The following is a 16,812-nucleotide window of genomic DNA, read 5'->3' on the forward strand; positions in this document are numbered from 1 at the left end:
TCTGACTCCTCCTTCTCCATGCCACAACATTTTTGTAAAGCTGAACAAACATATTACACCAAACCCAGGGCACAGAAGTGTAAATACCAGTAACTATATTGACACAAAACAGTCCAAAAATGAGACACTTATAGCCAAATTATTTCTGCAACATGCAACAGCTGAAAAATGCAATATCTTTACCTGGAAAGATACTGCATAATTGTAATCTATATTTAAGTGTGTTTAAAATGGATTATCAGTCTTTTTTTTTTCCCTCTATGAATTCATTACTAAAAACAAAATAGAATTGTAAGTTGACAGTCTCATTTCAAAAACTTCCCGTGACAACTATTAAAAGATAATCATCATATAAGCATATTTGAAGAAATCAGATTACCTGAAAAGGCTTTTGCTATCTGGCATAATCCCTCTTTTCTGCAAAGAAAATGCTGGATTTCTGGAAGTAGGTTTACCTGTATGTAAAAAGAGAAGCTTTAAAGATTCAATTAAAAAAGGAGTTCTTTTTGCTTCAATGGAAAATGCCTTCAATGGGATTGTATTTAATTTATCAAAGACACCTCATGTATAAAACTCCCATCAGTGTCAAGAGGAAATTAAAACTTTGCCCTCCCTGTGATGTTGGAATAATGAAGTTAAGGTGTGGACTCTTCCTCTGTGTTCATAAAAATGCAAAATTTTAGGCCTCTATCTCTGCCTCTGGCTGCTGAGTGTTGACCCGTTCCCTATCCCCTTTCCAGTCTCTGGGGTTTCTCTGTTCTGTGTGGTTACCAACCATTGTCTCTCCCTGCATGGAAATACCCTATGCCTCTTGAATTGCTGTGCTTGGGATCAATAGTATGCTAATGCAGTTAAATCAGGCAGGCTCTGTAGCAAAACACTGTGCTGTACTTTTGTATGGACATGCCAGCAGCAAGTAACGTTAGTTCAATATTTAAAGTTTTCCAGAGGAATGGGCCATCTGGTTTAAGTCCCTGCTCTGCCGCAGACTTCCTGAGAGAACTTGGACAATTCCTTTGATCACCTTGTGTCTCGGTTATTCATGTGTGACACATCTGGACATTGCAGCATGCTGTCAGGATTATTATATTCAACAGCATTATAGAGGCTCAGATATGGTAATATAGTCAGAATGAGAAAAAAGCAGTTTGCAGAAGCCTGGGGTGCTTTATTATCTGAGCACATTCAAAGCACGTATATTTCTAGCAAACTATAACTGTCATAAAAATTTCACTTTGCATACACTTTGATATGGCATCCTGTCCCAGAGAACCCCAGTGTACATGCTCAAAGCTCTATACTTCTGTGGACATCAGTGGATTTTTTTATCACCAGAGGCACCATTTAAAAGCAACTCCACTTGTCTCAGACCCTTAAGCTGGACTCAATAATTTAGAGTCTTGCCATTATTATTAAGTATTTTTTACTTAAAATAGGAATCAAACTGTATCTGTAGCTTGGTTACATTTAATCAAAGATTTCAGTTTATATCACTCACATATTTTTATCAACAGGTCAGGTGTTCACATAGAAATTACATATCTAAGTAACCTAAAATGTGCCCACAACACGCTCAAGTGAGAAAAAAAACAAAAAGCAATCCTGAAAATACCAAGATAATTGGTACTACTGATGCTTTGGACCATGAGGAAGAAGGTTGCAGTGCCAAAGCAAAGAACTCCCTTGAAGGCCCTGGTCCAGATTACACATTATCGATTGTAGGAGCACTACCACTGTTTGGAGAAGTGCCTAAATTATGTTTACAAAGAAGAAATTACATTAGGTGAAACTTAGTAGTGATATAAGATATGAAGCCTAAATTCATGCATCTCTGTCTTCTGGGTATACTATAATTCTGAAATAAGGTATGCATTTTCTAGTTGTTTCTTACCATTTCTAAATTCTCTTTTCCAGTAAGGAAAATTGCTTAAATAATTTCCCTTGTAGACACTTTTGCAGCCAGACATGCTGGTTGAGGGTGGCCAAGAATGCAAAAGCTCAAGCTAAAGTAGAGAAAAGGAAACTTGACACTGAGTTGTAACAATTTTCAGTATTTACACTGAAATACTTACAACCAAACTAACATACTAGGTTCAAGTGAGAAATTGCATTTGATAACTGCGTGTGATATAAAGAAGAATGAAATGCCAGGACCTGACAAGTACTTCTCAGTAAATAGAAAACATGAAAAAAATTAATTTCTGCTAAAACATGCTGCTGCAGTATAAAAGAAACATTTGATACTTCTCTTTTTATGAGTGGGGGCTGAAAATCTGGGCTACCCTGTCCTTACATTCCCACAAAGGATAACACAATAATCTCATACCTTCTGGAAAAGCTCTAGATTATGCAAATCTTCTGTTTGAAAGCAGCCAGTGCCACCATTTTTTCCAGAAGATAAGCAGATGAAAAGGTCCCAAGGGTTCGTACCACCTATCCAGAAAGAAAAGAAGCATGTTGAGAAAGAAAATATCATGCAATTCTTATTTGCATAAAAAATACTTACAGTGATATCCTGAAGAACAGCAAACTTTTGGAGAGCTAATTACATGAGCAGCTACAGGTGGTAGAAGGATAAAAGACATATTTGCTACCACAGTTCAAGTTTTGTAATTATATTTTGGTGCTTCACAGTGGCCATTCCCTGTTATATCTGCCTACTGATGTCCAAACCCTGCTGCTTGACCTGTTTAACATTCAGAAATTAAAAAGTTTGGTAACATGATGCTGCTTTCAGTTGTTCTTTTTTTTTTTTTTTTCTGGAACCCCTCAACATGCATGCTTATAACACGTATCCAGTACATGCAGTGTGATCTTCTGAGGTGTTTCTTTAATGGAAAGTAAATTTTACAGGAATTATTTCTGGTCATGCTACTGCAAACAGCAGGAATTTTGGTGTAGTAGATTCCTAAATATGAGACACCAGACTGCCAGAGCTAGAGCTGGTGTACAAGTAGGAATTAGATTGCTAGCTTCCGAGCTAACGTGATGCTTCCTTCCTGGCACAAAGCTGACCTGAAGATACAAATAGGCCTTGAACTTGCTCATATCTCAGCATGTGATGTGGTGTAGAAATGCCACTGTTTCTTCAAATAACCTTGGTCAGCTTCCTCACATGGTCATTTGTTTTCTTCTGTATACAGCCTTTGTTATCTAGACTAGTTAGAGATTCACAACAGAATTATTACATCTGTTGAGGACACCATGAATATGTTCAATAAAGGGTAAATTATTTCATTGACAGGAAGACAATCTGTAATAATGAACTTAGAAAGGGCAGTCAGAGAAACAGTACAGCATCCAAGGGTATAGAATCAAGTCACAAAGCTCACTGCAAAATAGTTATTTCAGGAACTGGTTGGTTCTTTTTCCCAGAGTTGGGAAGATTACATGTATTTTATTCCACTTTGTGCTATTCATCTGTGATACCTTCTTAATTTTATTAGATTGCTGCCTTAATTTGGTCCCACAGATGGCCCACAGAGATATTTATTTCATTTATTTCCTTCCTTTCTTTCTCCAGAATGTATTTTTTTTCTTACCCCAATCATGATTACAAATGTCAAGCAAGGTAAAGATTCCACTTAAGGAGATTTAACACTCAATTTATGTTAAGTACAGTAATGAACTGATTGTGTAGACTGGATCCAGGACTATGAAAGTAACTATCACTTTTTTATGTTTATAAGCAGTGTGACAAAGCTGAAGAGATTAATTTTCAGTTACACTGCATTTATTACTGTAACAAGTCCTTCAATTTCACATTATGAGAACCAGTATTATGGTATAAAAGTAATTAGGGTATATGAAATTTAGGCAAGACAGATTCACTACATGCTTCTTTGTGAAAGAAATAAAAAAAAAAACAAACCCTGCAGGTAGATAAAAATGTCACAGATAGCAAACAAACGAAACATTAAAGAAATGTACAAGCAAATACCTCATTTTAGTGCAAGAGTTTGGCAGTGCTAACAACCTACTCAATGACCTCACCAGCTATGTAATTATCAGATAAGCAAGATGTTATGCCTCTGACTAGTAAACACCTTTGAATAAATCATTAAAATTACATATAAATCACAATGCCTAGTTGTGTGCAAATTGAAAGAGAGCTGTAGAGAACTCCATTTCTCAGAAGCAGTTCATTTCCTTCCCTTGTTTATTATGACACATCCTACCCTGGGAAGAATTTGATCCCTGACTCCAGAGGATATGCTGCACTGTGTATTTGCCTTTTGGATACATCAGAGTGATCAATATGAATGTACCTAAGAGAAGAAAAGGAAAAAGTACCCTCAGATCTGGTGTGCTTCTGAGCCAGTGCCCAGGAAGTCAAATAGTTCAGGAGAGCTTGAATGCCTGCCATTACTTGTGTTTTCTATTCAGAGTAATTAAACCTCGAGCCAGTTATTTCAGAACAGAACAATCAGAACTGAAACATGTCTATTTATAGAAGTCAGGAGACTTCCTATTAGAAAAACAGTGTACACCTAGTGCTGTCTCTCACATTCAGGCTGACAGAGCAGTGTGACTCCTACTTAAATGTATTGATATATTTCTCATAATCTATACCTAAAAAAACATTATTGGAAAACAAAAACAAAAGAGTCATTGGTTACAGCAGCTATTGTGTTCTAGAACAGGCTCCTCTAGGAATCCATTTTGCCTCAAGTTTGCCTGTGTCACTCATTCCAGAACTTAAATTTTGTTGAAAATGAACACTTATGATCACGAAACCAACAGTCTGTCTTCCCTCTGCATAATTAATAACAGCAGAACTATATCTCAGGAAAAAAAGTGCTACTGTTATACTAATAACAACAACCCAATTCCAACAACATCACATGGGCCATGCAAAGGACCGAAGATCCCTTCCACAGAGCTTACATGTGAGCTAAAACATTCTACAATAAAAGAGAAAGAACAAAAGTGACATTAATAATAAACACCATCTGCATGGAAAGACTCATGTTTCAAAATGTTTCTAGGATTTTATTACGAAGCTTTAATAATATCAATAATCCATTTTCAATGTACACAGTTTTGCTACTTTCCCGCAGACTTCAAACCAGAAGCAGGCTTTTACAGGACATTTGAGGGGGAAGGTTAAAAAGAATGCTTCATATGTGAAAAATTTAATTACTAGCAATTTGCATGAAGTTTTTCCCACAGAATTAACTTTGTCTCTGGCTATGGAAATCCTGTTCCATGCTTTATCCAGCAAACCAGTGGAGCTCAGCACACAGGACCTGTAGATCAGTTAGATAACATGAAATCACACCTCATGGAGATACTCTCTACTCTTTGTATTATTTTGCACTTGGACAAGTAAAAGAGTGGCAACGAGATGAGAATATGCAATTGCATGTTCATCTGCTCTTTGGATATCTTTTCAAATCAAGATAGTTTCGTTCAGCCTATTAATTAAGGCCTTGCATACACAAGGAATGCTTATCTGCAGAATTATATCTAACTATGCAGGCAAAGTGAGCTATATTTTGGCAGTTCTTAGCCTCTCCTCTCCTGCAGTCTTTGTAGCCAATCCTATCCAGTCCCATCTCAAAAAATATTTGTACCTGCAATGTGTATCTCATGTTTACCTAAGAATATCAACCCAAGTTTCTACTTCAATTAGTAGTAGTACAGCATAATTTGATTGAAATCTGATGTGATCACCTTTTATTCTGAATGAGTCAAAGAACATGCTATTCAATTCAGAGAGCAATAACTTCCAACTGAAATTTGTTGTCATGTAAAAATTCCAATTTTCAATGAGATAACACTGTTTTCATTGGCTTTGACATTGATTTGTCATTTGAAATAATTAAAATAGCTAATGTGGAAAAATCATTTAAAAGATAACAGCCTAGGGAGAAAAGCAAACATGTTTTTTAGCAGCAGAGGAAATAGCAATGCAGACACCAATAAAAAATATTTAGCTTTTTCTGTATAATATTCTGCTGAGAGTTTTTGTTTTCTGATATATTAGACCATAGTTAACAGAAACCAAATGAGAACTGTAGGATTTAATGGGGTTTCAGATAAACTTCAAGAATTTCTGAAGGTGATTTCTCAAGTAAAGTGTTTTTATTACAGCTTTTGAAATTATCACATTCTCCCCTTGAGCTATGGTATTGGAGGCTAAATTTTGCAGGAAAACTGTTGGATGCATACAACTCTGGAATGTTAATTTCTCACGTGTATATTATTTAATTTAATCAAATTGCTAAGTTTAATGTCATTACTATAGGCTGAAATTTCATTTTGCAGTATTAAGGTTTCCATCCTGAAATTTGAAATGAAAGAACTTGGAAAATCAAATAAAATTTTCATCTTTCATGTTTACCTTCCTGTATTTCATTCATTCTGGGAAATGAAAAAGAAAAAAAAAACCCGCCACCTGGGTTTTTTAAAATTTATAATCTCAAGTCAATTTGCAATTTTGCATTTGCTCACACCAATACCTTGAAATTAATCAGTTTATGAGCACTAGAGGAAGACAACAAGAAACGGCCAACATTTGTTTGTCAAGAGCATATTACATAAAAGTAGTCTCTTTGTTATGACAGAGTAACTGATCCAGTAACATAAATCAGAGTAACTGATTTAGTGAACAAAGCAAATATTAGCAATTAAACAATTTGACTTTATTAAGTCTTTAGACATTGTTTCCACATAACATACCTCTAAGGTGATTGCACAGCTATTTGAAAAAATGAAGCCTAGTCCACTATCAGAGTGGATTCTTTTTGGAGCAGAACCTCAAAAGATACTCCACTGTACATTCAGTTCTGACCAAATTTTTCAGTCACAAATTTAATAATGGAATAATAAATGCTTTTATAAATAGCAAGCGATACCAAGATGAAAAGAAGCATAAGGACTTCATAAAGCATAGTCAGAATTCAAAATAATTCTGATAATTGGTCCAAATTCAACCCAAGCAAATTCAAAACAAGTTAAAAGTGCCATAGTTCATAAGATGAAATCAAATGGGGAAATACAATTTGCCATAGAGCACTACTGCAAAAAGGACTAAATTTATAAACTGCATATGAACTAACAATACAATATTGTTGCCAAAGAAAAAAAATCCAAACAACCAACAAAGCAAATATAATAACTTTTCAGCTGTTGGCAAGTATTTATTGATGCTGAAAGAGTTGAATCCACCCCTTTAAAATTTCAGTTTTAATCTATTCCATGCCAATTCCCCACAGAATTCTAAATAATGGCCCTGCAGATATCAAGAATTGTAAACAATCTTGTTGATGAGGGTTACATAACAATGTACAGGTGATAACAATGATGAGGGGTTAATCCTTCTGCTTCATTTTGTGTCAGTCATACCTTTCCAGTAACACTGTTCCCCGATTTCAGTAGAGGGTTAGAAAAAGAAGATAGATTATGGAAGACCTCCTACAGAGGCTGACTTGATGGAGTCAATCCTTTGTCTAGCAACTCATAGAGTGATGATGTCTTTTTGATTTTGTACAAACCAGTTTACCACACCACTATTTTAACTGAGTATCAGTGCCTTCTTGGTGTCTCACGCTGACTGCAGCAAGGAGGCTGGGATTGGTGTGAGGCTGGAAGGGGACACAGCCAGGAGAGCTGAACCCCACTGGCCAAAAGGATGTTCTGTACCATATGATGCTGTGCTCAACAATAAAAGCAGGGGGAGAAAGGAAGAATGGAGCAGGGGATGGGGGAAGACACACATATTCAGAGTGGTTGCATTTGTCGGCCCAACTAACCCGTTTGGTTCCATCCATTATGAAGCTCCTGCCCTGGGGATGGTTGAACACCTGTCTGCTCATAGGAACTGGTGAATTAATTCCTTGTTTTGCTTTGCTTGCAGATACAGCTTTTGCATTCCCTATTAAACTGTCTTTCTCAATTCATGAGTTTTCTGTCTTTTACCCTTCTGATTCTCTCCCTCATCCCACCAGGGGGAGATGAGCGAGCAGCTGGGTGGTGCTTTGCTGATGGCTGGGGTTAAACCACACCATCACTGAATAAATTTTTACCCATCCAAAATCAGTTATCTCTGTAATCAGTGGAGACAGGATACAAAGCAAGCATTTTAATTTGCAGCAGAGGGTACATAAAGAACAGTTTCTAAACACATGTATCAAGTACTGGAATACCTTACTCTAGGGAGGCTATGGAACCTCTGGTAAGGGAGATCCTGAGATTTTAACAGAATCCTTTTTTAAGAGAAATTCGTGTCAGCTCTACTTAAAATATATTTTCATACACCTCTAAGCTGCGTGGATGTAAAGAGAAGATTTTCAGGAAAAGTTATTGTTTATATATTGATGCATTCAACTGTATTCAGTTATACTTATAGCATGTTGTAGTTCTGATCTGTAAAAAAAAAAAAAGAATATAAGTTTTAGATTAATGCAAATTTTAGCTTCGTGAGTCATGAGTCCTCATAGTATACATGGGGGAAAAAAGTCACCCTCCTCTGCTCCTGAATGGTAATGGAGGAAGCACAGATTGTACTGAGTTGGGTGAGGAAGCACGTATTTATGGAAGTAGCTGTTTGTGCACAAATCCTACTTCAAACTGGACAGAGGAATGTGTTGGACTTCAACCCTGCCATGTAGTTAATAGTTTGCTAGCCAGGAGTTTAAAGTGGAAGTACTAACAGATGTCTGAAAGACAGAACTTCTGGCTCACTGACTGCCTCTGGATTCTAGGCTGAATTTTATGCTCTTCAGCATCTCAGCAGGCAGCAGCATCAGGCAGGCTGTGTGACAGGGTATGGGGATGTGGGAATTCTACACCTCTGACAATCTGAGCTTCACAGATAGCACTCCAGGGGAAAATATCCTTTGAAGCCTATTTCTGGTTACATCAGTTTGGCTGTCTTGTTTGTGCAAATATCAGAATGCCGCTTGTTTGAATGAATAGGGGTTTTTTGTGAATGACACGTCCTCTTGCAAGTTTTTGATATCACTATTTCATTTGTAAGACTTTTCCTAAAGGAATGTCTCACACCTAGGTGTTCGGGAATTTTCTCCTTAAAACAGTAGTTATTGGAAACATTTTAATTTCTCTTTTGGTGTTGCCCTTGATGATCATGGGCTATTACCAATATGGACTCACTATGACAACAACAAAGAAATGATCACTCCACATGAGTGATAGCACAGGATAGGATGGTGAGGTTTCTGATATTTTTCTGAACTGTTCTGGAAAGCAGCTATTCACCTGTCCATATGCAAATCTTTCACTGTTTCAGAGTGTGTTCAGAATGACTGTACTCTGCCATAACAGATAGCCCCATAACCACTAGCTTAGCTGGACAAATTAGGATAAAATCTATTGTCACATTAATCACAGTCGAGTAATTTAAATGTAAAAAAAATACCCTCCCCAATGATTGAGGCTGAGATGGTTGAACACAGTTAATTCATTCACAAAATACTTTGTGCAGTTGCTGTGTGGCTGCCAGGGAAAGGCTGAAGGAATCCTGAGGACAGTCACTACTCACTCCCCTTGAGGATGATCAGGATTTTTTTTTGGCTTAACTACTCCCTAACTAAGAGGGTTTGAAGTGTCAAGGGAAGCATTCTTTGTAGAGAGGCTGGTGTGAACCAAATGGAACTAGTTTAATTTCAAGGACAGTTCATCTGTCCCTGAACAGCTTACCACAAAACATTGCCCTATGCACAAGAACTAATGCACAGTCACATCTGAGTTCAGAATTCAGACAGTGAAATAGGCATTTGAAGTTGTTTGCAGTGCCTCTCATAAAAACAGAGTAATGCTTGACTATCCTGTATCTATTCTGCAAGTGCTGTGGAGGGATAGTGGGTCTAATTACAAATGGAGAGGTATAATGCTTCCACTCTTGCCTGAAATAAATAATTATTTTATTGTTGTTCATTTATATCAGGGACAGGTTTCAGGGCCTGCTTTCCTTGTCAATCAAAGGCAAATTTCAAAAGTAAAAAAAATAGCATTACAAGCCAAGAGCTACCTGTTTCTATCAAAAATATTCTCAAATGTATAAAGTTATTTTAATTTCTCCACATGGTCTCAAACTCTAAAACTGCCTTAAACCTAGCTACCAAGTCAAAGAGTTATCATCTTCCTTACTGGAACAATTGATCATACAAGGTAGATCACTTTCTCTAAAGGAAGCAGAAGAAATCTATTGCAGGCATAAGTAGAAGAATGGAGAACAGACAGGACAATCCTTTCTCCATTTGCATCATAATCTATGCAACAGAGTAACAATCCTTTCTTCAATCAGTAAATTACCATACTATAGCAGACAACAAAAAAAGAAATTTCAGACCTGCAGGAAACATTTTAAAGCTGGGTTTTCAGATAACTGTCGGTGAGACAACCAAAGGTAGCAAAAAAAATTAAATTTCAGTATTATTAAACTATATCCATATACTTTTCTGTGCAACCAAAGAATGGGCATAATACTGGAAATAAAAGTGCATTCAAAAATTACATTAGTTTGACATAGGGAGAATACTGCAGTATTGTAAGGCAGGTGCATTAGATAGTTCTGAGTCTATCAAGGAAAGACTGTCAGGCTAAGAATAATTCTCTGCTGAGCTGTATTACAGATTGCAACTCTAACAACCTATAGGTTTTACCATGGCATAACCTGTCATATTTTCCTGTATGAAAATATGCTGTCAAAATACTTTCTGAGCTGCAGTAGAGTTCAACAGCAAATAAAAGGAAAATATGCAGTTCTGACCCAATGACAAACACATTGGGGCAATTCAAACACTCAAGCCTGTTATTCCACTTCTGTGCTTACACACCATGCTTAGGATGATTATTCAGATTACTCTGGCATGTTCTCCACACATGGGTATTTTCTGCACAGCAAGCCTCGGTGAAACTAAAAGCTCCTAATAATCCAATATGGTATGCTCTTCTTGTATGCAAGCAAAAATAACTTACAACCCCAACTGCTCCCAAATGCTGGAATTCTTACTTTATATGTATTTAATGTACAACATAAGCCTCGACTATCAAAGCTGCTATATATGTTTCTCACCCACACATTGAGGGACTTAGACCTAACCTTCAGTGGGATAGAAGTACTTGGTATTTAATTAAAGAACAGACATCACAGATCCACTAAAGCTCAGCTAAATCCATCTATGTAGGTGTTTTCTTACCTTCTGTGAAGGTAGAGAAGGAAACTGGCTGACAAAAAAGACAGATGACAGATTGAGAGATATTAGAGACAGGCTATTGAGTAGATTGTCATGAAGAACCAGGTGAAATCTGGAAGGAGAGAATGTGCATGTGGCAAGAAGGGTCATGAGGCTGAGACATGCAGGGACCAGACTGCGCAATGGAGCCCTGCTCCAGCTGCTCCCAGGGACATTGCAGGAAGGGGATCTGCCCACAAAATACTCTTCTCTCTTATGAACATGTACACACACACACACACAAAGGAGCACAGAGGCACAATGCTGGGTGGGGTAACCCCAGTAACTCTGTCAGAGAGACACAAGCCCCTGCCCTGGTACCACCAAGATGTCCCTGGGGAGACTCCACCACAGTGCAGAACATGATAAGTGAACAGGAGCTCCAAAGCACCTTGGGGACCTTGTGGAAGCACATCCCAGCTTGAATGAGTGTGTACATAGAACTTAACAACAAGAGCAAGTGGTACTGAGGCGTCTTCCCCACTAGACCATTGCAAAACCTTCAGATCCTACTTTTATAAGGAAAAGTCTGGGCTTTTAGAAAGGAACATGCAACAAACAGAAAGAGCTGGTGGCTGGAAAGAAGATTGAGTTTGAAAGTAGTTCATAGGGAGGAGGAGTTCTATCCAAGGAAACCAAATTGCCGGTTTGTGATTACTTTCCATCCTGCATTTCTCCCCAACATTTCTACCACTCCCACTCTTTGCAACAGAACATTAGGTACCTGAGCTGAGAAGCCCTCTGAATGATGGCACTAATGAGAATTCATCACTGACTTTAAAACGTAGAAATGGAGCTAGAGCTGAGAAAACAGCCTCTTCCCTTCTGTGGATATATAGCAGCCTCAGGAGAAGCAGCTAAGGAGTAAATGGGTTTATTTGTCTTAATGTCCTGTCTCATTCTAATCACAATGAATGACAATGCCAATTACAATGTTAAAATAATGATGTTTGATCACATATGCAAGAAACAAAAAAACATATTTTAAGACCCAAATCACAGACCTTGATCACTGCAATTAGAGCACTCAGGCACTTATACCTATCTTTGTTAATGTGCCAGGCTCTGTAATACCCAGGAGACATGAAACAATACTGAAAAAAGAAGCTTGGGAATAAAGGCAATGGCTAAAATAAACAGTGTCAGGACACAAGCTCAACCACTGGCCTGCAATCATCTACTGTGTTTGTTTTCCTCTCCCTGGGTGGCCATGCAATGTCCCAGGAGACGGCCTAAGCCAATGACAGTTCCTAAAACTCAGTGAGAAGCAGGCCACCCTCAGTCAGGGAAAACAGTTTAGATAAAGGGACATGAGCCATACTGCATCACTGGTCCTTAGAACTAGGGAATTGACCCATTTTATTTATAAGTCAGACAAAACTGCAGAAGACAGTGATGGAATAATTGAATCATGCCTAATGTAAGGGTTTCCAGCTGCACTGTTGTCTGTGTATCACACTATGCTGCCTTTCACTTCTACTCACCTGGCATGCTATGGGGTAATGGAAGTCCATGATAGATATATGGACTGCCATGTAGAGGATCCATAAAACATGGACTCTAAAGTAGACCTTAAAATTATCTCTGCAAACATTTTAAAGAAATTGTAGGGTTCAACCTCACTTTTGAAGATCAACATATATCCTCATATTGTTAGATTTACAAAAAAAAAAAAAAAAGGTATTCTAACATCTGCAGTGTAAATCATATGTGCCATGGAGCTGGGTAAAGGAAGAAAACCTGATACTTTCTCCTACTTCACATACCTTCGCTTCTACCCTTAGAGCTTTTTTTAAAGCCCTAACACTACATTCCAAGGGAAAATAGGGCTAACATGTCAAGCTCTGTGTATTTAAAGTCCATGACTTCAGCCTCATCTTTATAGAAAATTACCTCAATTATTTTTTGTTGAAGAATGACTTCTAGGCAGGCTCCACTGATACTTGGCCTCACTGTGCCTGTGAAACTTGAAGTGAGAGAGGATTTTTTACACACTTGCTGAAGCCAAATGGGAAAACAATATTTAAATGCCTAATTCCCATTCAGACAGAAAAATGCTTCTTGATTTGCTCCAAAATATCTATATCTTGTTCTTATTTTGTCTATCAGCCTGTTGAACAGTATTTTGGTATGCTGATGTTTTCTATTTTACCTATTGCAGAAAAAAAATGTAGTGAACTGGTTTTTTTCCAAATAAACAAAAAATGATCTTGTCTTATTTCTCCATTTTACTCCAAAAAACCTTCTTCAATAAACAGATCAACTGAGCTGTATTCTCTCAGATCTAAAATAACTGTGGTTCTGCCAGATTCATCTTGCATTTACAAAACACAGAACACTCTGTAAGCTCTCTCTAGTTATACACTTTTAGTAGTTGCTATAAATTAAAACTAAAAATCCTTTTTATAGCTAAATATTTATTTTTGAAAGCATTACCATGAATGTCAGAAACGAAGTCATTACAACAACAATCTTGTTATAGAAACACTTTATGACTTGAACAATTTACTTCAAACTTTCCAAAATGCATTGCACTCAGCTCCTCTGTGCTTCCCTCTATCAGCGTAGGACTGTATTTTATTTATGTGAGGCACCATTGAGGAAATATGTTAAGACTGTAGTTTTTTAATCCTGCTACCAGTTAAAGTTGCTCAAATCCTAATCCACTGTTAATTTTTAATCCAAGTCCATTCAATATTTTGCCTTTCTGTTTTGAAAAATTGACATTGTTTTGTAAGGAAACATGCCTGCCAAAAATGATAGAAAGTCATAATATCTGGGGTTTTTCCTTTTTAATCAAAGGCAGGGTGTCACTTTTAGTAATAATTTTCTGTATGAAATATTTTTTCCAGAAATCCAAAGGGTCTCATAATTAACTCAAAACTGAGAAATAGTTTCAATTTCTGAAAACGTCAGAGGAGCCTCTATTCTCTTTGACATCTGTGCAAACTAGGATTACCTCCAAATGGACAACCTCAGGGGCTGAGTAATAAAATATTCAATATTGTATTGAAAAATCAACTCTGAGGGAGTAAAATGAACATCAGAAGAGTAGAATAATCATGAAGAAGAGGTTTCCTTTTGATGTAAGATAAGCCAGCGTAACAACAATACATTGTGTGAAATTTTCAGAAACATGTTCTAAACTGTGGGTGGCTACTGCACTTTTGATGTCTGGAGTGGCTTTGGGATGCAGCATGCAAAAGAGCTGTCAGCTAAAAGTGGATGCAGCTGGAGAAAGTTGGAATCTGAACCTAGGAATGGCGTGGGCTGGCTGCAAATTACAATGAAGGCCTACACAGTGTATAAGCTTTTTGCTGCCTGAACCAATAAAAGTCATGGTAGCCAAAGTGAAAAAAAAAAAAAATGTTTTTGTTTCAGTGGTATATAATGCTGCTACCTAAAATGGGAGCACAGTGATGAAAGGCAGCAGCACACTCCTCACAGCTGACCAGGGCTCAGAGCCAGTGACTGCATCAAAAAGGGTCCATAGCTTCCAGCAGCCAAATCAGTGAGCAGTCCTAACCAACAATCCCTTACAGAGAGTGCTCTGGCAGGATGGTGACAGGCTTCTGGCTGGACTGACTGACATTCTCCCAGCACCTATATTAGCAGACAATTATCTGACGTTTAGGAACAGACATATATATTTATAAACCAGAGTTGCTGCTTGAACCCTATCGGAGCCAGGATTCATTTCTTAAATGGAAGCATTTTAAAAATACTTGAAGAAGCAATTGTATGCTGTTACCTTTTTATCCAACACACTACAGTTATAAAAAATTGCCTCAAAGCTTTTTACAGGATTTGCATGTTGCTAGCATATTACAAAGTGGCTACACTGATGCCTAAATCCCTTGTATTTATTTAAGTTCAGTAGTTGTGCACATTGCTGTTTTCCTTTGGCCACCATGTGGATCTTCCTGGACACTGGTGTTTTTCAGATTCTGTTAACATGACATAATTTATTCCAGTAAAGTTTTAATTTTAGCTCACTGTGTAATCAGCATGTATCATTTTAATTATTGTAATCTCTAAGTCAGCCCCTTAAATACCACTCTCCACTGGACTGTATGTTCTGTTTAAAAAGTAAATAGAACATTCAGAGAAAGATATATTTGGTACATTTAGGATTAAATGCTATATTTTTGTTTTACCTGGCGGAGCTCAATGTCCTTATACTTTTGTTATAAACAAATAAAGAATTTCACTTTCTAAATAAAAAGAGTGCACTTGAAACAGAGAATTCAGTATAATCTTACAGAGGGTTTATTTTAGTAATACAAAGAAATCGTTTGTGTGCTCTTCTACAAAGCATGAACATGTTCTGCTAGTAATTAAGAAGAAGACTACATATTGTTCAGAAAAATATAAGATGCATTTAGACATTCTAACATGAAACCACAGCATCACATTAGAGAGCAGAATTCATTTGTGTGTGTCAGAAACTTATGTCTCGCACTGAAACCAATGATGTGTGTGGCAGGAGATTAATTGCTAAAAGCAAAACTAAAAAGTGATCAAGATAATGTATGTTTCTGGTATGCATTTCCTCCCCAAAACTAAATGAACTTCCATGTAATAGAAGCAGATTAAATCTGTTACATGCTTGTAACTCAATATGCTCTGAGGATCAGATTTCTACCAGTTCAGCTTGTTTAGGAAGCTCCTTGTTTAACAACATACAAAGAAGCATTTCTAAAATGTGTGCTTTGTTTGTCAAAACTTAGCTCAGGACTCATATGACATACATTTCGCATTAGGAAACCAACCAGTTTTGTAGTGTTGGTTATATATTTGTACTAACAGTTAACAAAAGGATTTTGGGAAATTACATCTCCTAGATTTGAATATACATATGTATTTGTATGGTAACCCACAAAATATTTCTGTGGCCAGCTTCACCATTATTATTTTGCACAGTATTTTAAATTACTTACTTATGATACAATGATCATGTGCTTTTGCTGGCATGCTAGGATCTCCAGTCCTGCTTATTTAACCTTACCTCCACAGGGTTGTTTACACTTTCAGAACCTGATTTCAATTTACTTTAATTTTCTCAGAGACTTTTGTATTTATAAAAGCTGAGCATCTAGTGACCTCTCTATTCCTGACATTTCTTTTACTCTCCACTATGAAAAAGAACAAAAACCCCAGTGTCCCATTTCTGTTCAAAAAAACCTAAACTGCTTCCTTCAGTGGGTTGGTCGTTGTAATTGAAAATGGCAACCAGATGTTTACAGAATACACAAGAAATTTTCCTTGGGGCCTTTAGTTTTTATAATTGTTTGCTAAAGTTAGTTGGATTTCATGGAAACTTGTCTGAGGCTGAAATAGACAGCAACTAGCGGCTCCTCTTAACTGTATTCTGAAAAATTGAAAAAAAGAAAAAAAGAAAAAAAAGAAAAAAAGAAAAAAAGTTAAAACTAATGTTTCCTACTCTTGTTGATGTATTTCTAACTCCACAGAAAACTAATCACTAAGGGAGAAAATTTGGTTCTCTTAGTACTTATTTTACATGCCATCCCATGAAAAACATCCCTATTTCACAATATGCTATTTGCTTTCTACTTTCTCAAAGTTCAGCTAGCTATTATCTAAGCACAAC

General features: G+C 37.0%; 1 protein-coding gene across 4 annotated transcripts in view; it reads right to left on the bottom strand.

The window, feature by feature from the left end:
• The window catches only part of CPED1 (cadherin like and PC-esterase domain containing 1), a 138,607-nt gene that overhangs the window by 101,654 nt on the left and 20,141 nt on the right, over positions 1-16,812 (bottom strand). For all 4 annotated transcript variants that reach the window (XM_064422290.1, XM_064422292.1, XM_064422289.1 and 1 more), the window contains exons 4-5: positions 2,327-2,433; positions 380-455 (exon numbers count right to left, since the gene is read on the bottom strand). In XM_064422290.1, the coding sequence (XP_064278360.1) occupies positions 380-455; positions 2,327-2,433 (183 nt within the window). The remainder of the gene's footprint in view (positions 1-379; positions 456-2,326; positions 2,434-16,812) is intronic.

This window comes from Passer domesticus, chromosome 5 (assembly GCF_036417665.1).
Source record: "Passer domesticus isolate bPasDom1 chromosome 5, bPasDom1.hap1, whole genome shotgun sequence".
NCBI lineage: Eukaryota > Metazoa > Chordata > Aves > Passeriformes > Passeridae > Passer > Passer domesticus.